Source organism: Cydia amplana, chromosome 15, assembly GCF_948474715.1.
Source record: "Cydia amplana chromosome 15, ilCydAmpl1.1, whole genome shotgun sequence".
Taxonomy (NCBI): Eukaryota; Metazoa; Arthropoda; class Insecta; order Lepidoptera; family Tortricidae; genus Cydia; species Cydia amplana.
The window spans coordinates 5,284,274-5,310,215 of NC_086083.1; the positions used below are offsets into that span (position 1 = coordinate 5,284,274).

The following is a 25,942-nucleotide window of genomic DNA, read 5'->3' on the forward strand; positions in this document are numbered from 1 at the left end:
ATGGTATCCTGACTTACCTATTTAGTTTTTGAAAGTTAAAAAAAAAACTAAAATTTTGAAACTTTCAGGAGCTGTATTTTTGTATTATTTCCATATATTTTTTAATATCTACAATATTGTGATAAATTGCTCATTTGCTATCTATTTTATTTACTAGTTTTGTTACAAAATTCAACATGTGTCATCATCCCTATTATCAAAAAATCGAAAAAGTTCAAACTTGAATATATATTAAATTATATAAAAATATTTAATGTCAATATCCAGAGAGGAGAATGGGGACTACGTTTGTATGGAGAAACAGCCGTCCCCTTTCTTCATAATGCGTGTATTCATTCAGTTTAAGCAATTTCTTGGTTAGGTACTAAATATTATTTTCTCATGAGACTATAATAAACATGTAACTTGTTAGATAAAATTTGCAGTAACAACTAAATATTTTTTAACATGGTGAATAAATTAAAAATGTTAACGTTAGGTACCTATAACTGACCTATTTGAACATAAACAAATAATATACAATTTACAAGATCATACAAAATCTATACAACTTATCTGTTTATCACTTTCGCACTTGTCTAATAGAGGTTTTACGATTCGACATAATAAATAAATAATTTATAATAAATACTAGCCCAGCCCAGCTACTAGAATATAATAATTATAATAGTTACTAGATAAGAGCAGTGGAAAAAATATAATAATAATAATAATGTTTTATTCTTTTTTTATATAAAATAAACATTTCGGATCATTGCTATTAGGAGTACCTACAAATTCAATGACAAATGCCGAATGTCGATCTCAGTCCAGTGCATAATTATTTTCCATCGTATTTTCACGGAAACGTGTCTTGCTATTTCAGTCAGTCTCGGTACAAAAAGTACTGAGGTTGACTGAGGTAGCATTACAAATACGAACGTTTCCGAGAAAATACGATGGAAAACAATTATGCAATACCTACATCTGCATCTAGCGCGACTTCAAGTATGGACTCGCGCGCGAGAACGCAACTTATGCTAGACGGTTTGTATTGTAAATTGACTTGTACATAAGTAAAGATTCACGACAGTATAAGTAAGTCGAGATGGTAAGTTCAATCTCCAAGTAAAGTTTTCTTTATACACCAACCCTGAGAACTTTATCAAAATGATTACTTTGTAAACTAAAGGTTTTAAATTATAATAGGTAGGTACAAGAAAATGTTAAGCAAATATTTATTAAGCAGTTCAGAATTAATTTTGAAATATATGAGTATCGTTTGTTTGATTATTGGGTTAAAAAAAATTACTAGTAATTAATAAAAGTGATTTTACTAATATTTTATCCATATACTCTTAAGCAACTTTAGTATTATAAAGGATAAGATTCGGCATAGCATTCAAAAGAGCAAATGCTGCTAGCTATATTTTAACATCCCTATTTTATAGGTGACAAAAATGTATCTTAAATCTACAGATTACATAGGTATATTTATATATCACTTTACACTTGCGTGGCGGTATCGCCAGTATTGAAAAGAAACGGTTCCTTTAACTCACTGGACCCCCTTTTTCTCGGTTTTGGGGGAGGTTTGGGAGCCGTTCGTGTCCTGTTTAAACTATTTGCACTCAAACCTACCCTCAAATCTCGCACTGGGGTTTTCAGAAGACTTTCGTTCTCTGCTAGCGATACTTTCAACGGCCTCTGTTCTGAAGCCTTCGTTATTCTTCCTTGAAGAGCATTGTAACTCATGGCCTGGAGAGCTAGCAACTGGTTGTGTATATTCGGAGAGCTCAAACTGCTTCTGGGTATTGTCGCATGAGGCGTCCCCGGCGCTGGTGAAGGTGCAGGCTCAATATCTTCAGAACCGTCATGGAAACCTGTTCTCAGCTTATTCATAGGACCTAAATCCATCTCGCTTTTATTCAGGCTATAATAATTTGCACCGTTAGTGAACAGCTTCATGTTAAAGTGCTCGTAATAAGGTAGGACGCCATTAAGCGTCGAGAAGACCTGAGGATGAGTGCTTTCAGGAAACCAGTTTCCTCTAGGTCTTCTTGGAAGAGTGACATAACCACCCTTGGCATTTATTGGTGCTTGGGAAGTAGTTGGCAGTTGGAATTTGTAGCCTGGTGGTATGGCAGTGACACCGTATCCCGGAGACTTTATGGGGCTGTCTGTCAGGTTTTTGCGGTCTATACTGGAACCGCTGGCTGGCGATACTTGAGTTCCTCCCCTTGGAGGGAAGGACAGCAGGTCGGGAGGATATTGGTGTTCCTGCGTGAGTCGATCTAGAAGGAGTGTCTCTTGAGATATCTTCGGAAGATCTACATCGTGATGTCTGCTGTTGTCTTCGGTGGATGCTGTGGACAAAACAAGTTGATCAGACTACAATATTTAAAACAAAATTAGTAGTTGTTGTGGGAACTTGGAATAATAATGCATGATACGTTTTCGTAAACTACAGGCAAACTGTCTAATTATGTTGAAATGTAATCTTACTAATACATATCAACATAATTACTATAATTAGGCAGTTATTTTATTTTTGGCTGAAAAATGAGCTGTTGTCTTAAATTAAGGAACCTTACTTTGGAACTTAACCTGAGCTCTTACATACCTTTTATAAAATGTAGGCATATTTTACGAATACTCTCAAAAGATTTCCGAGGCTCAGATATTTAATGAGACTGAAATAACATTCGTTATTTGAACAGCAATTTTAACCAATTCAGAATCATAAATTGTAAAGGTAAAATAATGAAAAGGTACCGGTACATGGAAGATAATTAGGAGATCTAATCTTCCGCACGTGTAAGTATTATGACCGTAAAGTTGAATTGGCAAATTTAGGTGGCTTCAAATTTCAAAGCGATGTACGTACCTGTGGTTTGGGATGTTTGAATCGAGAAAATTAAATCTCAACAAAAACATAAATGTGATAGTATAATTTAAGTAAATGAAGTAATATTGAACTTGCTTCTATTTACATTTTCGTACCTATGTTTTAGATTGGAATACGTTTTGTGAAGAAAATATTAGAAATGAAAAATCCATTTCGAGAAAAGTAATAATATTATACCGAAGTAAATAAGTGTTAAGAACTTAAAAAAAATGTTTTTAGATTTTTTGTGCATTAATATTGGAAAAATTTAAATAGGTATCTGTGTGAACCGGAAGTTGACGTCACTTTCCGTGCACAATAATCCGTGACCTTAGTAGAAGTTTAAACTAAAGATGCTGATTTCATTAAAATAAAGATTGCAAATGCCTTTATTTTATTTGTTGTTGTTCAATGGCTTCCAGTTAAGTGACATCCTTAGTTTATTATTGAATGTAATGCACCTTTAAAACTATTCCTGACTGGCCTTATTATATCAAACTATCCGTTTGATATATGGTAATAGGGTTTGTAAAAAGTTTAATATACTTATTAGGGCCAAGTAAGATAGTTAGATATATTAATATTACATAATATTTAAGTTCATACTATGTTATACTGTGTTATGTATAGATTAGATTAGTTTAGATTAGATATAGGTACCTATTTATTTCTTAAAGAAAAAGACACAGTATTTTACACAACAGGATAAAACAAAGGCTTTCACTAAAAGATCGTCAACTTAACATTAAAAACAGAAAGAAAAAATAAAAGAATATAAAATAAATAGGTAAATAAAACAATGTCATAATAAAAAGAAATGTCAAGATATACATAGCTAGGGCCAATATGTGGTTATGTTCTAGTTTTCTTTGGCGTATGCCATCTCTTCGATTTGCTGACATCATCTTATCTTTGAGTTATTATACTACGGTGTATAAATTCTTGACCTTCTACGAGTGCACAATGCACATAAATCAAGACCTCTGACCTCATTAAATTTTATGGTTCAATGGAACACTCCATAAATATAGCTATTGTTGGTATTCATAACACTATGAATACCAACAATAGCGGCGCTGCCATCATACTTTCAACGAATTTATTACTATAACTTTACACAGTGAAGAGAATAGCTGAAAATATTATAGGGTATTGGACTAGAATTTACGAAAGGTAATATAAAGGACGACTCATGTTAAGACCGGGCCGGGGCCGGCGCTTTGTTTTCTATAGAAAGCACCACGTGATCACCGAATCACCGATCAGCCGTCATAGAAAATAACATGTCGGACGTTTCGGCCAGGACCCGGCCCGGTCATCCTTAATACATCACGTATTTACTCTTAGAGCGGTTTCGCACTACGTCCGATCCGAATCCGATCCGAATCTGTGAAAATATGGTCCGAAGTAGCCGTAGTACTATTTCTATGGTAATTTACGCACTCCGTCATCCGATTTCGGAAAGAAATCTGACGGATCTAGTGCGTAAATTACCATAGCAATAGTTCTACGGCTACTTCGAATCATATTTTCACGGATACGGATCGGATTCTGATCGGACAGAGTGCGAAACCGCTCTTAGAATAAGCGTACGATAAGTTTAAGGCAAGAAAAGGGAACGATAGTTTCTCTATACAAACATACTCCCCATTTTCCACTCTGGATATTGACATTATGGAAAATATTCTTACATAATGTCCTCTCATCATCATCATTTATTCATGTCATTGTAGGTATAAGAAGGTTTTGGGCTATATACGCTACGGCACACCAGCCAAGTGTATTGGGAACATCACATACCCACGAAATTAAACCCACACACCCATTGAATTTCTTGACCACTGAAAAAAGCGCTGGTGGCCTAGCGGTAAGAGCGTGCGACTTGCAATCCGGAGGTCGCGGGTTCAAACCCCGGCTCGTACCAATGAGTTTTTCGGAACTTATGTACGAAATATCATTTGATATTTACCAGTCGCTTTTCGGTGAAGGAAAACATCGTGAGGAAACCGGACTAATCCCAATACGTCTGGGTTAAAAGGTCAGATGGCAGTCGCTTTCGTAAAAACTAGTGCCCACGCCAAATTCTGGGATTAGTTGCCAAGCGGATCCCAGGCTCTCATGAGCTGTGGCAACATGCCGGGACAACGCGAGGAAGATGATGATACCCATTGAATTTCTTGGCAAAATGTGTACAGAATTTCTCGTTTATTTTCTTTTCAAAGAAATCAATTTGTATAATACCTACTCGTAATCCGATATTTAAATACGTAACGTAAGTACGCTCCGAGGGAATTCTGGTTTGGAAATCCACACTCTTTATCATTAAATAAAATAAACTTGTGGGTCTTATGCAGAGTATGGCTGGTGCTAGTAGTTATAATTTCAACCTGTATATCGTATATCTAGTCCTTGGCATCATATTTTCCAATGATGCTAGTTGCAGTTCTCAGTTGAACTACCATTATTTGTTTACTACCGAAGCGGACATTGTAGTTTCCAGATTTTATCACATTCATAATTGCTTCAGTTAGCTCTTTACTACTTCATAAAATTAAACGGGCCTTACAGGTTACTTGAAAGGTCTTATCTCACGCGATTTTCCTATTAAACAAAGCTTTTTGTACTTTGAAGCCCTGTTAACTAGTTTTCAGGTCACTTAGGTCCTCAAAATTATGCGAGACTTTGTATCAACTATCAACTTTGCCATTTGACCGTGGCTAGAGCTTTTGTGGATTCCGTAAGTTATTCAAACTTGTTAGTTTTGAATTTGTACCTAGGTGCAGCAAAATAAAGTGCCGTTGGTTCTCCAAGTAGATTTTAGACGTGTTTCTACCAGAGAATCCAAGTTATGATGGTGTAATTGGCTCCTCGACATAAGTTTATACCTATTTACATTAATATCTATAAATACAGTTCGATATTGTATAATTTTTATTTTATTTAATAGTGTTCATATTTATGAACATAAAAGTAACGTGTTATTTTAATATAAAATAAATATAATTATAAATTATATTATAATCATAAAATTTAAACTAACCTAGTAAATCTAAACTGTTTACAATTAGTATCATATATGCAATGAACTGAAAGCGGGATTAGGTAATTTTCTTCGGCCCTCGTGTCAACCTATCATTTGTTATTTTTTGCCTAATATAAGTACTCGTACAATTTCCATTTTATTTACTTCGTACAAATTCATATTATTATCTTCTGGCCTGTTTTATACACGTGTCCTGACAGTTGCCACAGCAAATGCTTCATTTAAAATTAAATGGTTTGGAACCGTTGATTACGGTGGGTACAGCCCCACGCCCAAAATAATCGTAGGTACCGTTTAATTTTCGGGTAAGTTTCGGAAAAAAGTTTCCATATAATGAAACTGTACCAAACAGCCAACGAGTAGGCCAAACAGCGCGTTTGTCGATGTAAGATTGTCATCTTTGCTAAGTTCCTAGATCACAAATAGAACACAAAGCCTCGGCCGTAAGTATTACTAGACTAAACTTCGATCGTTATACTAATTAAGTTAAGGGAAACTTTATTTATTTAGGTAAATTACGACAAGCTCGGCATTGAAAGCACAAATAGCATCAAAATATTAACATAAAGTAAGTTCCTATCTAGTTTCGAACTGTCTAGAACAAATACCGAAGAGCAAACAGATCGAAATCAAACTCCAGAGCTCCAGGCCTCAATCTATAGACGTTTTCACAGGAAATAGTAATCTAATATTCTCTCTCAATTTAGCAATCTATTGTTTTCATATAAATCGTTGCCCTTAACGGATTACTTTGCTTCGTTAGGGACATTTTAATTTATAATTACTCAAGTTAAGCCTTCTGTGATGAGTTTTGGATTTCGTTTGATCATTTTGTGGTTTGACGCGTACAAAGTTTATTGCTTCCTCAACATTTAACGAGATGGGTTATAACTGATATCAGACAGACTGGAACCGACGAAAGATTACATAGATATCAGGGTATTTTTGAAAATTTTGCAATTACTACAGTTCTGTGACCATTCGTAAGTCCACTCGATCATAACGATATTTATAAAAATACAGTTGTGTAAATTGCGGAAGTTTTCCTAATTAGACGTTACTGGATTGTATGGAAACAGAAAGCTATTGAAGCTACGCCATACTTTTGTATGGAGTTTTGAATGAAATTTTGTAAGAAGTTACCGAAATTGTGGAAACTTCCCAGCGGCACGTCAGTAATGACAATTTAAATAACATATTGTAGCAGGTAGCGCATATCAGTCTAACATGTTCATTACATTATTATTACTACAGTTAATATTTAATGTAGGTAAAGTTTTAACTTTGAATTATCAGGATAAGATTCGGATAAACAATAATTCTACAGCCATTCGTTTTTTTTTCTAAAATTCATAAAAGAAAAAACTGTCCGAGGTAAAACAGCTTCCCCTACATTGTAAATACCCGATTGTAGTTTTTAATCACACTTAACTTGCAAGATTTTATTGGTCAGGTGACACTAAATAAAAGCTTGTAAAAAAGAAGTAGCTATCAGAAAAGGTACTTTAAAACAACGTAGATAAACTTTGCAAAGTTGTTATGAAATTTCCTGAGCGAAACTTGGAACGGACATTTGCAGTTGTTGCCGCTTGCATTATAATCTTTTTACTTTGTTTATTAAAAATTATGGCACATGCAGCATGAGTTGGTCATTGCAGACCAAGTGTTGTTTTGTGGAAAGTTTTGATTCAAGAGCTTTTGAAACCTGGTTTGCGATGGACAAAATTAGGGCGGACTGCTACAATATATAAAGGGTCGAAAAATTACGCCACTAATCCAGGTTTTTTCAGCTAGTAGTACTTTAAGCAATTAGGCAAACTAAACAGACTTATTTTGCAAATTCGAATATCGTATTATGTTATTATGTCTTATTAGAATCACAAGCTCCTTAAAGTATCTTAATATGAGAATGTAAATTCTGTTATTATGGATATCGAACAAGTTACATACATAAAAAATTAAGTAAATGGGGGAAAAACTTTGCGCTCGTTTTCTGTATTAAAAAAACTATTCTTAGTAGAAATGACATCACATTATCGAAATAAAATTGAAGCAAAGGGTAACTTTATCTTTAGAAGGGCACGAATATACCACATAATTTTTATGAAATGTTTTTTCTTGGTACTTACCTAACATTGACTCGTTGTCTAGCAGTGTTCTGTTCAGCTCGGACATCTCGGTGGCTTCGCTCGTTAGCGACGCAGGAGCTTCGTATTTTCTCGGAGGCTTAGTCACCGGGTTCACCTCCACTTTAAACCCCTTCTCTAATTCAGACGCGACGGAGTTCTCAATCAGAATATCCCCGTTTGATGACGTATCCGTCTTGATCAGTCTTTTCGAATCATTATTCTGTGTCGTGAAGTAACATACTCCAAGAACTGCCGCACAGATTAAAATCAGAGCGGTTAAACAGCCTATTAATATAGCAAAAGTGTCAGTATCTAATCCTAGAATAGTGCCAGGACTTCCATATTTAGATAAAACTAGCGTTAGCGTATTTTCATCTCGACCGCCTGGATTCTCGGCGACACACGTATAGTTTCCTCTGTCGCTGTATCGGACGTTAACAATGGTCAAATTCACCCATCTTATCAGGTCCATAGTGTTTTCAGTCATCACATATCTGATTTCCCCGAAAGATCTTGTCTCGATAACCCTGCCATTGTAACGCCACACAACTTCAGGAGTCGGGTTTCCGACGACTTTGCATATTAAGGTCACGTTTTCGTCGTAACTCTTAAGTCTTGTGTCTGGAGCGGGCTCCAGAATGGTAGGCCGGCACGCGAAATTAGATGAGTCTAATTCGTTCCAAAGTTTGTCTTTGACCAAAGCGGGCTCTGCACAGGCGGTAGGGGGAGTGTATAAATTATGAGTCATCACCCAGTCTCTGAACGTTTGGAGATTGCAATCGCATCGCCACGGGTTGTTATGCAGATCCAACCCGGATAAATTGTGAAGGGCCATTAAAGTTTCTGGCTTCATATGACTGAGACGGTTGCCGTCGAATCGTAATATCTTTAGTTGGGGCAAGTTGACGAAGGCTTTAGTTCCGATACGAACGATCATATTATTGCTGACTTCGACTTTCTGCAGGTACTTCAAGTTGCGGAATACGCCGTCCTCAAGTTTGTCGATCAAATTATTGCTCAGATTTATTAGTCGAAGTTTCTCCGTGCCTTTGAAGGTGTCCGGGTGCAGATTACGTATTCGATTCCTGGACAAATCGAGTTCTATCATTATGGCTAGCGTAGCGAATGCTGTTTTATGTACAAGTTCTATGCTGCATTCTTTTAAGAAAAGTTTTTTAAGGTTACTTAGGCCGACTTTTTTGAAAGCTTCTTGATGTAAGGTGAGTAAATTGTTGTTGGATAGGTCTAAGATTTGTATGTCGTTGCTCAGGTTGGCAGGAACAGATTTTAGGCTGGAGTTTGAGCATATGGCAGCTTTGTTGCCAGATTGCCACCGACAGTCGCAGGGTCTCTGGCATTCTGTGGTAAAGTCTGCCAGACTTGTAGCGAGGAGTACTACGGTGCAGGCGATTTTCATCCATGCCTTCCAATGTTCATGAGCCATTTTGCTACGCCGCTCATCGCCTCGTACGGCATTCCTGGGCGGTGGTGTAGACCGGATTCATTTGTTTCTGTAACAAAGAAAAATAAAACAAGATCAAAAGGTGTACGAAGAACGTTGCGCGTTGGCACGAGCCCAAAAGTTACAAGAATTTCATAATAAATTTATGTTAGTCTAGAGTGTTTTTTTTGAAGTGAAAACTTCTTTAGCGGCGCTGGGCACTTTTTGAGGTGGGGAAAAAATGATAAACTCGAGACAGCGTAAGACGATCACGTGACCGTAAGGGGCGTAAGGTGGCCACTCATAATTTAGATGGCATTTAAATCAATAAAGAAAAACTCAATGTTATTTGACATTTATGTTGCGGACTCCTTTTTGACGTTATCATGGCAATATGTAAATAAACATGTCAATGAAAAAGTGTGATCTTATTTGAGAATGATAATAATATATAATAAATAAATAGAATACCTCCGCTAAACGTATGTATCGTGTTACCGGGCGTCGGTAACATACTCGTAGTGAGGTGAGTTTTCACTTCTATCGGCACTCCCGGAGTTGCTTGTTTTTTTATAAGTACACCAAAATTGTGTTGATATTATTTATTGTCGCCTAGTGCTCGTAGTACAAGCTTTGCTTAGTTTTGGGGCTACGTTGATCTTGTTGAATTGGACCCAGGCTCCCATGAGCCGTGCCGTGGCAAAAAGCCGGGACAACGCGAGGAAGACGAATGTTTTAGTTTACCCTGTATTTTTTTTTAATGAAATATGAGGCAAACGAGCAGACGTATCGCCTGATAGTAAGCAATTACAGTTTCCCATGGACACCTATATCTCTCAAGTGCGTTGCCGGCCTTAATGGGACCTAGTACGCTCTTTTCTTGAAGGTTTGTTTGTAGTGTAGGACGCATTCGTCCTGAAATACCGCGGGCGACAGCTCATTCCACAGTTTAGCTTTGCGATGCAGGAAGGATTAATTGTACAACGGAAAACCACGGGACATCAAAAGCCCATTAAAATAGATCTGAACCTAAATACCAATTTAGCAGCAAAATGAATTTCGCTTGGTAAGTTGGTAATATTACTATGTAGTCCGACAGCAATAATAGCGAAAACCAAACTTGCCACTCAGTTATTGTTAGGAAACTGTAATAAATGACATTCCAATTTATGGCAAACTTTTTGCGAACGATGCTATTAAGCTTACAAACTAATAAAAAATGGAAAAATTCACTGTCTTGGATGGGACTTGAACCCATCGGATCGATCCCACCCAAGACCGTACATTTTTCCACTTTTAACAAGATAGAGTCTGCGGAAAGAGAAGAGTTGTGGAATGTATTGGGCCCCATACACTCTCTCTTATCTTTCCGCACAGACTCTATTTTATTATTTTTATTAGTTGAGAGCTGCACGCTGAAATAATTTTTAGGGTTCCGTACCCAAAGGGTAAAAACGGGACCTGTCCGTCTGTCCGTCTGTCCGTCTGTCCGTCTGTCCGTCCGTCCGTCCGTCTGTCACTAGGCTGTATCTCACGAACCGTGATAGCTAGACAGTTGAAATTTTCACAGATGATGTATTTCTGTTGCCGCTATAACAACAAATACTAAAAACAGAATAAAATAAAGATTTAAGTGGGGCTCCCATACAACAAACGTGATTTTTGACCGAAGTTAAGCAACGTCGCGCGCCGCGGGGTCGTCGGGCGGGGTCAGTACTTGGATGGGTGACCGTTTTTTTGCTTGTTTTGCTCTATTTTTTGTTGATGGTGCGGAACCCTCCGTGCGCGAGTCCGACTCGCACTTGGCCGGTTTTTTTATTAACACTTAGATATTAACTTCGTTTTTAATTCGACAAACAACAAGTACAAACTTAAAATGTAATTAAATCGATTGCAAGACGATTTTAGTCTATTTCTCGTTTAAACACAAAACTTTGTTAAGAGCGCTCCAACAAGAAAAGTCAAAATAATGCAAAATTGATGATATTCCTCGATGACATTCAGTACTTTAGGGTCATTATTAGAAACAATGAGTACTTATTACGGTAAAAGCGTCTTCTTATCTTTAGGAATTACTTTTTAAATATTAGAAAAAGGATTTATTAAATTAGTAATGATTTTTTTTCTGATGGTCGTTTCTGAAAAACCACGTCTAGTACTGAATTGTGAGCTCGTATTTGTAAATGTTGAGAAGTTTACTCTGGTAAAGCTGGCTATTTTGTATTACTAATACCCTGTACATTAGGAATTACTTTTGACATTTTTCCTAAATACCTTTGAGAAAGAGAAAATCGAAGAAAAACAAACTCAATTTTCTCTCCGAAACAAGTGTCAATTCCTACGAAATTCTACTTAATATCGAAGTCATTTTCATACTCAAGCAATCTACAGCGTTTGCTTATACTGATGGTATACATTAGTGTTTATGAAATTCTACTATAATTCTTTGGCAATTTTTTGAAAACGACTCTAATATTACCGATGACGCGCGGTCGTGAGCTCAGTGCCGCGGCAGAGCTTGTAGAGGTAGGACGTGTGTCGGTCGGCTCCGCACGTTTTCAACGGCGACGACGAGGTTTTTTATCATTGTGTGCGGCAGGCGCCGTGTAAAATGCTATACTGTGTGCGTGACAATGCGTGTATACGGCGACTGAGAAACTTTGATCCTAGTACTGTGTATTTGGTTTTATAGTATAGTATGTAACTACCGGACAGCATTAAAGATATTTGAAATGATCTGATATTTTATAGGTACTAAATTAAAAAATGGCTGAATACAAATGCTTTTGATGACATGTCAGAATCAGAATATATAGGTCTGATGATGGAGCTGGGAGGTGGTCACCGGTACCAATCAACCATGCAACTAAACCACTTCGTGTTTCGGCTCGTTTGATTCGTCTCAACAAGATCTTTGACACAAGATAGGACTCAGGGTCTGATGATGGAGCTGGAAGGTGGTCACCGGTACCAGTCAACCACGCAACTAAACCACTTAGTGTTTGGGCTCATTTGATTCCTCTCAACGAGATCTTTGACACAAGATAGAACTCAGGGTCTGATGATGAAGCTGGAAGGTGGTCAACGGTACCAGTCAACCATGCAACTAAACCACTTCGTGTTTCGGCTCGTTTGATTCGTCTCAACAAGATCACAACACACAAGACACAAGATATTACTGAGGGTCTGATGATAGAGCTGGAAGGTTGGCACCGGTACCAGTCAACCACGCAACTAAACCACTTCGTGTTTGGGCTCGTTTTATTCCTCTCAACGAGATCTTTGACACAAGATAGAACTCAGGGTCTGATAATGAAGCTGGAAGGTGGTCAACGGTACCAGTCAACCATGCCACTAAACCACTTCGTGTTTCGGCTCGTTTGATTCGTCTCAACAAGATCTTTGACACAAGATAGTACTGAGGGTCTGATGATGGAGCTGGAAGGTGGTCACAAGTACCAGTCAACCATGCAACTAAACCACTTCGTGTTTGGGCTCGTTTGATTTGTCTCAACAAGATATTTGACACAAGATAGTACTGAGGGTCTGATGATGGAGCTGGAAGGTGGTCACCGGTACCAGTCAACCACGCAACTAAACCACTTCGTGTTTGGGCTCGTTTGATTCCTCTCAACGAGATCTTTGACACAAGATAGAACTCAGGGTCTGATAATGAAGCTGGAAGGTGGTCAACGGTACCAGTCAACCATGCCACTAAACCACTTCGTGTTTCGGCTCGTTTGATTCGTCTCAACAAGATCTTTGACACAAGATAGTACTGAGGGTCTGATGATGGAGCTGGAAGGTGGTCACAAGTACCAGTCAACCATGCAACTAAACCACTTCGTGTTTGGGCTCGTTTGATTTGTCTCAACAAGATATTTGACACAAGATAGTACTGAGGGTCTGATGATGGAGCTGGAAGGTGGTCACCGGTACCAGTCAACCACGCAACTAAACCACTTCGTGTTTGGGCTCGTTTGATTCCTCTCAACGAGATCTTTGACACAAGATAGAACTCAGGGTCTGATGATGGAGCTGGAAGGTGGTCACCGATACCAGTCAACCATGCAACTAAACCAATGAAAAAAGAATCATATGGAAGCGACATACCTACAAAAAAAGTGTGGCCGACGCCATATTGCCGAGAACTGAACATGGCGGTCTGTAGTGCTGGGAAGACAAGTTGATATTTGACAAGGATATCGATAAACTAAGTTGTCATCATTTTAAACACATATACCTATTAGATCCACTTAAAGCGAAGAAAAACATAGTGTACAAAAGGCGGAGTTTATACGTCTTATGACATTCTCTACCAGTCCACCTTAAGCCCTAAGCCTGCCTTAAGGCAAAGCAGAAAAAAGGTTGATGTTGGCCTGTAACTTAAGATAACATATAATTGAGAGAACGCTATTTGTTGGCTTATGAGTCTTTATGACGGCCGTTTGCATTATCGATACCTACTCTAGTTCATAATCGTACTAATTACGATTAATTAAGACGATAGTGCAGATATCACAAAGTTGCAATTTAATTATTAATATAAATGCATAGATGGTCAGGCAAGTCTTGTCGGTAGAAAAAGGCGCAAAATTCAAATTTTCTTTGGGACGATATTTCCGTTCGCGCCTACATTTTTGAAAATTGCCGCCTTTTTTTACTGACAAGATCTGCTTGACCATTTATAATTAGCGGTATTGTGAACTAGGGTACCGTTATTAGTTAAATATAACATAAGAAGATTATTCTTCCTATGTAGAATAAAACAACATTCATACACAAAAATATTCTTTATTCATTTCTGATTCGGAATAATACAACTTTGTTCAGGTAGTTCCAGAAAGATTCTTTTTCCGTTTGTTTTTTCTATAACATTGGAAACGTACATCAAGGTAAGTTTGAATTACTTACACTTTTCATCAGCAAGAGTTTGTGTTTTGCCTTATATTTTCTGTTCCAATGGTTTCTAACCATTTTTTTCTCGTACATTCAGTTCAGATTTCGGTAACCTGAAAAAACAAAAATATTATATAATATATGATTACTTACTTTCCCTCAGTACAACCGCTTTCAGGATACAGGTTTTAAGTATATACATATATATACTTGGTCAACCAGATCTTTTCAGTAGAAAAAGGCGGCAAATTTGAAAAATGTAGGCGCGAAGGGATATCGTCCGTCGTAAAATGAGATTGGTCCAATTTTTGCTAATTAATTGAAAATATAAATTTACATACAAAATCTTTTAAATACATGTTAAGATTCTTCCCCAAACTTTTCTTAAATTCGATATAAAAGCACATCACTAGCTGTCAAATGTACTAATTTCTATAGTACGAAAATATCGAAAATAAATCCTTAATTTATTCCAATATATCGCAAATAGTATTTATTGGCTAGTTATTAACTAAATACACACCATAAGAAGGCAGTCATCTATGAAATAACAAATATTTCAGTTAAAATGTAAACATACCGGTGCAACGACAAACTTTTCCGGTTTTCCTTTTTTCTTGAGCCACATCCAACAAAACTGCACTTAGGGATTATGTCCTTTCATGTCCTTAACCACTACACCACATTATTAAACAGAAATATTCGCAAAATTTCCGAATATCCAATATTTTATTTTAATAACAGAACACTTTGACGCTTCATGTACCATGGAAAACGTGAACTGAATATGGCGGACCGGCCACAGTAGGCATGTCACGTGACCATCAAATGAAAAATGTTGCCATAGCAGAACGCACTGAAGTATTGTTATCCTTTTCCACATAAGAGAAAATATATTGGTTAGAAAGTGACAACATAATTTTTACTTATTCTGCATCGAAATGCTTGGTATTTGTATAACTGATTGCATGTATAGAACAATATGCCGAGTCCACTCTTTTATACGTCATTGAACTAAACCACTTCGTGTTTGGGCTCGTTTGATTCCTCTCAACGAGATCTTTGACACAAGATAGAACTCAGGGTCTGATGATGGAGCTGGAAGGTGGTCAACGGTACCAGTCAACCATGCAACTAAACCACTTCGTGTTTCGGCTCGTTTGATTCGTCTCAACAAGATCTTTGACACAAGATAGGACTCAGGGTCTGATGATGGAGCTGGAAGGTGGTCACCGGTACCAGTCAACCACGCAACTAAACCACTTCGTGTTTGGGCTCGTTTGATTCCTCTCAACGAGATCTTTGACACAAGATAGAACTCAGGGTCTGATGATGGAGCTGGAAGGTGGTCAACGGTACCAGTCAACCATGCAACTAAACAACTTCGTGTTTCGGCTCGTTTGATTCGTCTCAACAAGATCTTTGACACAAGATAGGACTCAGGGTCTTACGATGAAGCTGGAACGTGGTCAACGGTACCAGTCAACCATGCACCTAAACCACTTCGTGTTTTGGCTCGTTTGATTCCTCTCAACGAGATCTTTGACACAAGATAGTACTGAGGGTCTGATGATGGAGCTGGAAGGTGGTCACTGGTACCAGTCAATCATGCAACTAAACCACTTCGTGTTTGGGCTCATTTGATTTGTCTCAACAAGATCTTTGATACAACATAGTACTCACAGGGTCTGATGTGCAGCTGCAAGGTTGTCATCCCAGACACGAAGTGGTTTAGTTGCATGGTTGACTGGTACCGGTGACCACCATTCAGCTCCATCATCAGACCCTGAGTATCACCTAGTGTCCAAGATCTTGTTGAGACGAATCAAACGAGCATAAACACGAAGTGGTTTAGTTGCATGGTTGACTGGTACCGGTGACCACCTTCCAGCTCCATCATCAGACCCTGAGTACTATCTTGTGTCAAAGATCTTGTTGAGACGAATCAAACGACCCGAAACACGAAGTGGTTTAGTGGCATGGTTGACTGGTACCGGTGACCACCTTCCAGCTTCATCATCAGACCCTGAGTCCTATCTTGTGTCAAAGATCTTGTTGAAATGAATAAAACGAGCCCAAACACGAAGTGGTTTAGTTTCATAGTTTACTGGTACCGGTGACCACCTTCCAGCTCCATCATCAGACCCTGAATATCACCTAGTGTCCAAGATCTTGTTGAAACGAATCAAACGAGCTCAAACACGAAGTGGTTTAGTTGCATGGTTGACTGGTACCGGTGACCACCTTCCAGCTCCATCATCAGACCCTGAGTCATATCTTGTGTCAAAAATCTTGTTGAAATGAATGAAACGAGCCCAAACACGAAGTGGTTTAGTTGCATGGTTGAATGGTACCGGTGACCACCTTCCAGCTCCATCATCAGACCCTGAGTATCACCTAGTGCCAAAGATCTTGTTGAGACGAATCAAACGAGCTCAAACACGAAGTGGTTTAATTGCATAGTTGACTGGTACCAGTGGCCACCTTCCGGCTCCATTATCAGACCCTGAGTGTCACCTAGTGCCAAAGATCTTGTTGAGACGAATCAAACGAGCCTAATCATGTTACTACATGGTTGATTGGTATCCGTGACCACCTTCATCATCATCATCAGGCTTCATCATCAGATGCTTAGTATCAGCTCGTTTCTAAACTTAAGATACAAATTAAAGGTTTTATTATATAGCTAAAATAGTTTCACTATACAACCTATTACATATGCAATGACGAAAAATGAAAATAAGCGAGTACCTAAGTAAGTACGTATAATTTCTTTCTAGTAATAATGACCTACATAAGTATGTATATTTGCACTCGATTTAGTATTTTCGTACCAAATAACATTTTTAGGACTTTGATATTAAAGTACAGTTAGTGTTGTTATGATTGATTTCAATATGCTTCACGATCGGATCAAGAATGTTTAATCCATCATTGTAGTGCGACCGAGGGAAAATGCGGTGGAAGGGTTCGGCGACCTGAGATCGCGGGGCCTGCCGCAGCGCGTAAAATACCTAAACTCGCTCATCCCCGAAATGTAATAGCACTCTTAATACATATCGACGGTGGAAATTTCAAATGTCGTAAGGGACATGTTCTAGTACTTATGTCTCTTACGACATTTAAAATTTCCACCGTCAATAGGTAACTTTCTTTGGTTTGCACGTGGAAAAATTTACATGCTTCTAGTAAGATTCGGTGGCCCAGGCCTAGTAATTCAGTTGGTTAAGTGTGATTCGCAAGTTCGAGTCTTGCCGAAAGCGGTACATTTTTCCATTTTTCCTTTAATTATGTAACTGAATTTCTATACAATAATTCGGTACCGTCGAGCTGGGGCCCGTTTCTCAAAAGCTTGTTACTTGTAATACAAGAAGATGTCACTTTTTGACAGCTTTTATTAGAAAGGGACTTCGACTTGTGTTACAAGTTACAAGCTTTTGAGAAACGGGCCCCAGATCTGATGATGAGTGTAAATTGTAATAAGAAAGAATATTATTTGTGTATTTCACTTTATTTTTATTAAAATATAATACCAGTTATGGTCTTAAACGGGTCTTTGTTAGGTACGTTGTAGATATGTGCTTGAAAAAAAAAAAATTTTTCGCCGGGTCACCCCCTTGTTTAGTTACACTTATATAAGTAGTTGATAAAATACTTAAAAATACCTACGCCAAGTTTATTCCCGGATATTATTTTCCAAAATAATATCCGGGAATAAACCAACAAAGATAACTAGTTCGTAAATTATATGAAAATACTCGCCTATTTTCTAGTTAATTATAGCAACAAAACTTTCGTATCACGCGACCCACTTAACGTTAAAACAACGGTATGATATTGTATCGACAACAACTTGGGGAATATTTCCAAACTCGTGTAGGTACGGTAAGCGTCCCAAGTATAATTTAGAATAAACAAGCCGTAACAATCGAACTTTCTGGAAGGATTACTGAACAATTCTTACTAGTAACGTTGTATGGTTACAAAGTACCTATGTTAGGCGGTTAAGCTTTTTTGAACGGGATGAGTTTGTGTACTTGTTACAGGGAAATAAGCGGCTTAATTAACGTATAGGTAAACATATTTGATGTTACTTTGATGCTTTGCGTTAAGCTATGAAAGTAGGATTTTTGTTTTAAGTTTTTAACAATTTTTTTGGGGGGTTGCTGGGAGCTGACGCGAAGCGTTTTACACGCGAACTAGGCCGTATCTCAGGTAAAAGGGGGAGGGCCCCCGCTCCGAGTCGTTCCTCGTACAAAGGCTGTCCATGGTAATCCAGCGTGGAAATGCTGCGAGCATCATGGGCACCGGGGAGCGGTTTGTTTGTGTAAATTTTTAGATTTAAGTAAGTAAGTAAGTAAAGTAAGTAAATACACTTTATTGCACCACAAAGAAAAAGTAATTTAATTAAGGTAAGTAATTTTTAGTTTTAATTTTTGGTATATAATTATCAAAGTACCTACATTTTATTGCTGAATTTATTTTAGTTTTTAAGTAGTTTTAATTTTTAAAACTAAAAAAAAGGACAAATTAAATTACAACTAAAGGTTAGGAGGACATTTTTGGTTGTAAATTTTAATTGTTATGTCATATTTATTTACTAATTAATATATTTAAACAACTACCTACTATGAGAATGTAAACTGTAGTGAAACCGTCTATAATGGACCCATATTTACTAGTCAGAAAATGTATATGACTCACGCCAAAGTCATTAAACGAGGGTGTTGTTGTTCGCAGCGTCAGTCAAAGTTTAATTAAAAGATGACAATCGAATGATACCTGTTAAGGCTCAGAGAACGGAGTTTTTGAAAAGTTCGTAGCGCTTTTTTAGGTTAGATGCAATACACAATGCATGCACAATACGATCGATGGCCAAAAATTTTATTAGCGATCTTGAGGCCTTAGATTAGAATCTCGAGTTTTTGACTTTCGTTTGTGAAAAAAATCACGAACATAGGTCTAAAATGCACTTTTCAAAATGATAATAAATTTTGCACAAATACTAAAAAAAAAAAGAAAATTAGGTATTTCTAAAATTTTGCAATATCGTGCTTGAGATTCAGCGATACTTTTTTTATTATAAACACACAAAAAATTTAAATTTAAAAACACGATATCCGCTCATGTTTACGCTCAGTGAGAGTGAGAGAGAACACGAACCTACTGGGCCTTAAGCACAGAATAAGTAATAGTATTATCATACAGAACGGACACGCACCGCCCCGCCCCGACTCGGATTACCTCGCCCGCGACAGGCCGCGACATGAATGAGTGCGTAAGTCGCTCTACTGAGATTCCGTGAGGACTCCGTCAGAAACTCAATGACGCGTGTACAGACGTGCCGCGCACACATATAAACGCAAATCATTTTTGATGTATGGCGTGTCCACCCTGTGCCTTAAGAGCGTCTGTCGTTCACTTCCCGGAAGGTGTCAGAATTGCTAAATTCATTATGACAGCGACAAGAAATGTAATTATTTTGGGAAATGTCCTCGATTTCGCTGAAGCGGAGATTATAATTTTATTAATTGAATAACATTCAAAATTATTAATACATTAATTAAATGAGTGATATTTGTATATTTATATTAATAAATTAATTAACTGAGTGAGTTATGGAATCGAATCCCAGTTTCAGTTCTATGTAGAATTAGGTAATGTTAACTGACGTTATGTAACGAATAAATAATTATAAACCAATAATTGTTTCGCAAACACGTGGAATTTTCAAACAATTAGTAGTTTCTACAAAAAAATATATTAATTTCTACGCAAACCAATTCACGAAAAAATCTTGTGCATGCAAAAGTTCTTTGAACTCAACCCCGAGAAATACAGGCCAATTCGAACAAACACTGAAATCAAAATGATATTTGAGTCATGCATCTCGCTCGCGCCAATACATGTACGTACAAGTACGAGCAAATGCAGGCGCGGATAATAAAATGACATCATTTTGATATCGGGATGTGCGTTCGAATTGGCTTCCAGGGCCAGTAAAAGAGACATTAAGCCTCCTTTTCCTCAAAGTCGTCGGGTGGGAACGAAATGCTTTTTTCGAGTGACGCCCGCGTCCATCACGGACGAATGAGTAGGGTGACGAAACTTTTGGTTTTGAGGAAGTTACACCACTTCGCATTCACTGCCAGCAACCCACCAGGCGGGTGCACTATTCATAGTCGCTTTTCGCTACATACGGTTTTTCCCATGTTAATCGGCTACGCTCGTAGCGCGTAGCAAGACGAAGAGGAAGTTCAGACAACGAAAACGGTGGGTAGGTTTGTTTTAAACGTTTTTAAGTGACTGTGTGGCTTATAGATACCTACAGACAAATCTTATAAGATAATTTATATTGGGAAAACAAACTATTTCACATGAACATACATGATAGCATAGGTATGTAGTAGGATACTTAGCGGCAGTGCACATTGAAAGACGTAGCGTAGAAAGAGACCCCAAACATGGTAAATTTTAGATGAGGACTGAAAGACTTTAAACCTATGTCACCTACCTATGTCAATGATGTGTGACAAGAACTAATCGATAAACACTTCATTTGGTTTTTTTTTCAAAATTGGTTCAGTAGTTATGGTACGTTTGACGCTTCAGTCTAACACAACACAAGTATATATAATACATATATTTATATAGGCTGCTAATCACATCCTTCGCAAAGTCGGCTAAAAATAACACTATTCAAAACGAATGCATAATTGGGACATTTGAGGCAGGTACGATTGATTCATGACGGTTATTTTGTTTAACCTAGATTATTTAACGAGGAAGCCTGTTGCGGATATCATCATTGGTATGTTTGGGACGAAGCATGTTGCTGATTTGCATTTGTGGCCACGGGACGAAGCCTGCGTTGTGGGTTTTTTTATATATCGCTGGCCCAATGTTACAGGGTTCTATGTTACATTTTCAAGATAGTTGAAATTCGACTTAATGTCACTATCACAATGTTCAATTTTCAGTTTGATAAAAGTGAAACATAGAACCCTGTAATATTGGGCCAGCGATATAATAATGCAAACTTACTATGTAACTGTCTTTCATGAAATAAATAAATAAGATCAAAACTATATTACGTACTGTCACCCTACAGGCCAGTTCCTCGTAAAGTGCGACCGAGTCTAGGAAAGCGTCGCGGGTAACGCCGTTTTTATAACAACTTACGGCCTGATTTGTCCCCGTACTAAAGGGAATTTATATAACATAGCAATGAGCTTTATTTCTCGCTTACACGCCATTACAGTGGGAGGGAATTGGCGAGAAAACTAGGATTTTGGTGCGTGTGAACCAAGCGATATTTGAGCGTAATGATGATAGGCATAGCCATAGAGAAAAAAATACATAGAGTGCTCACTCCATACATTTAGTTTTAGTACCAAAAAGACTATTAGCACCGACCGGAAAGTCTTATCTCAACAGCATAAGACTTTCCGGTCGGTGCTACATCTATTGTAGAGCTCCCGATACACGTGTTACACGCTGACACGGGTACCCGTGTTCTTAAGCCCGGCGGTATTAAGAACCCGAACTACACGAACCCGCCCGGATTCGGAAACGTTTACCCGTGTACCCGTGTATTTCGTGTACCCGTGTACACGGGTACCCGTGTACACGGATCTTATTAACCCGCGGGTTCGACCCTTCACTCTCGTGTTGGGGAGAGTCGTACTTGAAGACATACGATTGAATTGGAAAATTCGATTACTTTGCAGTTTTACCGGATTGATTGGTAATGTCTAATAGGTAGGTAAGTACACTTTGTTTCAATAATTCATATTTTTAGCTTTACTCTAAATAATATTAAAATTAACAATAGGTATCTTAGTATCTGTTGATTTCATTGATAGCTCGTTTTCTTCATTGTAGTTTTTTGATAATGAAAGTAAACCTAAATGATAATCTAATACAAAAGTAGCTAGTTATGCTTACTGAAACTACCACGAACGGATATGTCATTATTTTCCTATGTAGCGCGAGGGTGGGCAATTCTGATGCTTGAACAAACCAGTATAATAATACTATCAAGACCCGAGACATAAGTATAATAATACTAATAATATAGCCATTGATTTCCATGCAAATTTATATTTAGTCGTTTTTTCCTTTACATGGCCCCGCTTTGGGTAAAGGTCTCCTCCATTTCTTTCCTTTTTATTCTGTCTTGTGCTTTAAGCTTCCAGTCTCTACCAGCAATTCTTTGGATTTCGTCAATCCAGCGGTCTTTGGGTCTCCCTTTGCCTCTTTTTTCCCGATAGGGCCCGCCCATTCAGTTACCCGTTTTGTCCCTCTTCTGTCTGTGATGCGAGCTACGTGTCTCGCCCATGTCCATTTCAGCTGTAGAGCGTGTTGTCCTGCGTCTATTAATTTAGTTTTCTGTCACTGAGCTTAATGCCCAGGTTACTTCGTTCAATAGCTCGCTGATATGAACGTATTTTTGTTGTTATTATGTCCTTTGTGAAGAACCATGTTTGTGCACCGTAAGATATACAAGGCAATAAGCACGCATCTCTGACCTTTTTACAAACATAAGTAGGTACTAGGTAACCTAAAAGCCCTCTTACATCGATTAGCGTGATCGATCAATTCGCCGCCGCTCCAGTGTATTTACAATCGTGCTGATGAATAAACTGTGTTGTTTTATCTGAATGTTGAATAGCGTGAAGAAAATGTACAAGAATTCATACATACAGTTCATCACAAAAAGGGATTAAGTATTTAAAATGGCAATATGGTATGCAATAAACAAAGTGCAGGTGTTTCATTCAATATACCGTGTTGTTTTTACAATATGAATTGGTGCTTTTGGTGTTATCTCTTTGTAACAAGCTTAACACGTCTGCAAAAAATACAACAACTAATCATTCAGGTAGAATTATCTCATTGTTTTGTTGCAACGCGGCACTAAAGAGCATTTTGCTAATGACAAAGACAGCAAGAAATGAATAATATGAATAATATCTGTGCCTAAGATTTATAAAGTATCTCATCACGTACGGTATGGTCTTTATTTTATCTATGCATGTTATTCTACGTCTACGACGATAAAGAACTAAACCGTAAGTACATGTTTTTTGTGTAGCTACCTAATTATTACTTGAATAACGAGTTATTTTGTAGAGGGGCTGTTCATAAATTACGTCATCGATTTTTGACGTTTTTTGACCCCCCTCCCCCTAAAATCATCTAAAAATCATGCTTCGAATGACCCCGTTTCCTTCTACATCATCCGATGTCCAGACCCCCCCCCCCCCATTTGAAATGACGTAATTTATGAATATCCCCATATCTTAAATGATGACAAAGGTAATACAAAATTAATTAAATTAGTATAATACATATCAATAACATTGAAAATCCGATAAAACTGATCGGATTCGATTCCAGTCGGAGCTCCTGATACTGAATCTTTGTTTTATTTAAAGCTCTATACATTACTTCAATCTCTGCTACACGCCAAGACGGGTTAGGCCCGCGTGTATTTATGTTCCGTTCACCGTGTACACGGGTACACGGGTACACGGATACACGGATCTTAATTACACGGGTACCCGACTACACGTGTAGAACGGGTAAGAAAACCGTGTACGTGTAGTTCGGAAACGGGTACCGAACACGTGTACACGAAACACGGACACGACCGCGAGCCCTAATCTATTGTCAAGTAGCAGTACTGATAGTTCCGCTACTCGATGCTAGATGTAAACACTGAAATTAATAGTCTGAGCTGATGTATGGAGTGAGCACTCTTGTCTTACTTATTTCTCCTTGGCATAGCATAGGCTTAGTTAAGTATGTAGTATATACATCTCTATGTAATACTTTAGTTTGATTTATATTTGCGGCTTAGATGTATTTTATAATTGTTGATGTGTTTTTTTTTGTTTTGTATGTAAATTCCATGTTGACGTGTAAAAGTGCCCTTGTGGCCTATTTGCTGAATAAATGTTGATGTTTGATGTTTAACCGGTTGCGCGACAGCTGTTTTGTTTTTGATGATTAATCTATTTATTTTTTACAACTTCTTGATCTGTGTTTCGTACTTAATATCAGGGATGTTGCGGATGCAGATTTTTTGACATCCGCGGATGCGGATGCGGATGCGGATATTTAAAGGCTCACATCCGCGGATGCGGATGCGGATGCGGATGTCAAGATTAGGTACTTAAAAACGTGTAATATTACATTTTTAGTAATTTTTCTTTAAAAAAAACGAAACGTTTAGTATTTGTGCAAGAATATAAGTGCGTTATATTTAATAAACAGTGACTTTTGGCCGACTTTTCTGGATCTAGACCACAGATTATATAATAGTTCTTACGAACAGATATTTATCTCTCAAAGAAAACGCAAATACCTACCGTTTTGATACCTACACAAAAATACAATGGAGTGACCCTCAACGCGCCGCTCCCCACACCGCGCATGCCGGCTACGCTCCACGCTAGGGTTGCCGACGCTTAGAAATGATAAATAAAATACCTACTTATACAGCGGAACGAATTAACATAAAATCTAAATCTACAATTATGTATGTTATCATTAATTTATAATTGTTTTACATAAAATTGTAATGCATGTTTTTTTTCTTTCTCTAAGAGTACTTTCCGCTGTAAAGTTAAGAACGTACTGTCGTTAAAATAAACTTTACCTACCAAACGAACTTAAAAGTTTGCTTCCTATTTCAACTATGTCGATATCGAACGATAAATGTGTCATAATAAACACTACATGTCTAAAGAAATTCAATAGTACCTACCTATACCTACGTAGCTTGTAACTATCGTAAAAATTGGCAGTGCGGCGCGCGGTGACGTGCGTGCGTGAGCGCGTGTGGCAACCAACTGGCTTGCTTTTCTACCGTGAACGAGAACAGATTCGTAGGTATAAATCCGAGCTCGCGCGGAGAGTTCCTATAACGATATCATCTAGAATAGTCTAGACAGGCCTATGCCTGTCTAGACTATTCTAGATGATATCGTTATAGGTAATGACGAAATTACCTAGCACTAACGCCGCCGCTAAGACGTTCCTGTACCGACTTGTTCGACATCCGCATCCGCATAAGCTCCGCATCGATTTTATGCGGATGCGGATGCGGATGCGGATGTTGAAAATAATGCGGAAGTTCCGCGGTTGCGGATGCGGATGCGGATGTTCGCAACATCCCTGCTTAATATCATCATTCATCAAATCGAAATTATGATCCTGCACTTACAGAAATTGGTTAGTAAACAGAAGTGCTACACATTGGTTGATTGGCAGAGAAAGCTTTAAGGCAATAAGTTCTCCATATGTAAAATTTTGCAATAGTTAGAATAAAGAGGTACCTAAATAAAAAAAAATCATTGTATGATGACGATCATACTTATTGGAAATAGAGCAAAAACAATCAAATCGGGGAAATCGAAAAGTATGAAAACGACGAAAATCATCATCACTTGTATCTAACACTTAAGCACGGTCTTTCCATGGTTATTTATGAAAACAAGTACCTATATTTTATTATAAGTGCCGCGTTACCACATAAATCCGAACACTAAAGTGGC

General features: G+C 37.8%; 1 protein-coding gene across 1 annotated transcript in view; it reads right to left on the reverse strand.

Annotated features, from left to right (window-relative positions):
• Positions 1 to 1,377: 1,377 nt before the first annotated feature.
• Positions 1,378 to 25,942, reverse strand: part of LOC134654496 (uncharacterized) — a 397,768-nt gene continuing 373,203 nt past the window's right edge. Inside the window, exons 3-4 of the mRNA XM_063509940.1 lie at positions 8,039 to 9,549; positions 1,378 to 2,345 (exon numbers count right to left, since the gene is read on the reverse strand). Coding sequence (XP_063366010.1) covers positions 1,486 to 2,345; positions 8,039 to 9,482 — 2,304 coding nt within the window. The 5' untranslated portion in view covers positions 9,483 to 9,549 and the 3' untranslated portion in view covers positions 1,378 to 1,485. The remainder of the gene's footprint in view (positions 2,346 to 8,038; positions 9,550 to 25,942) is intronic.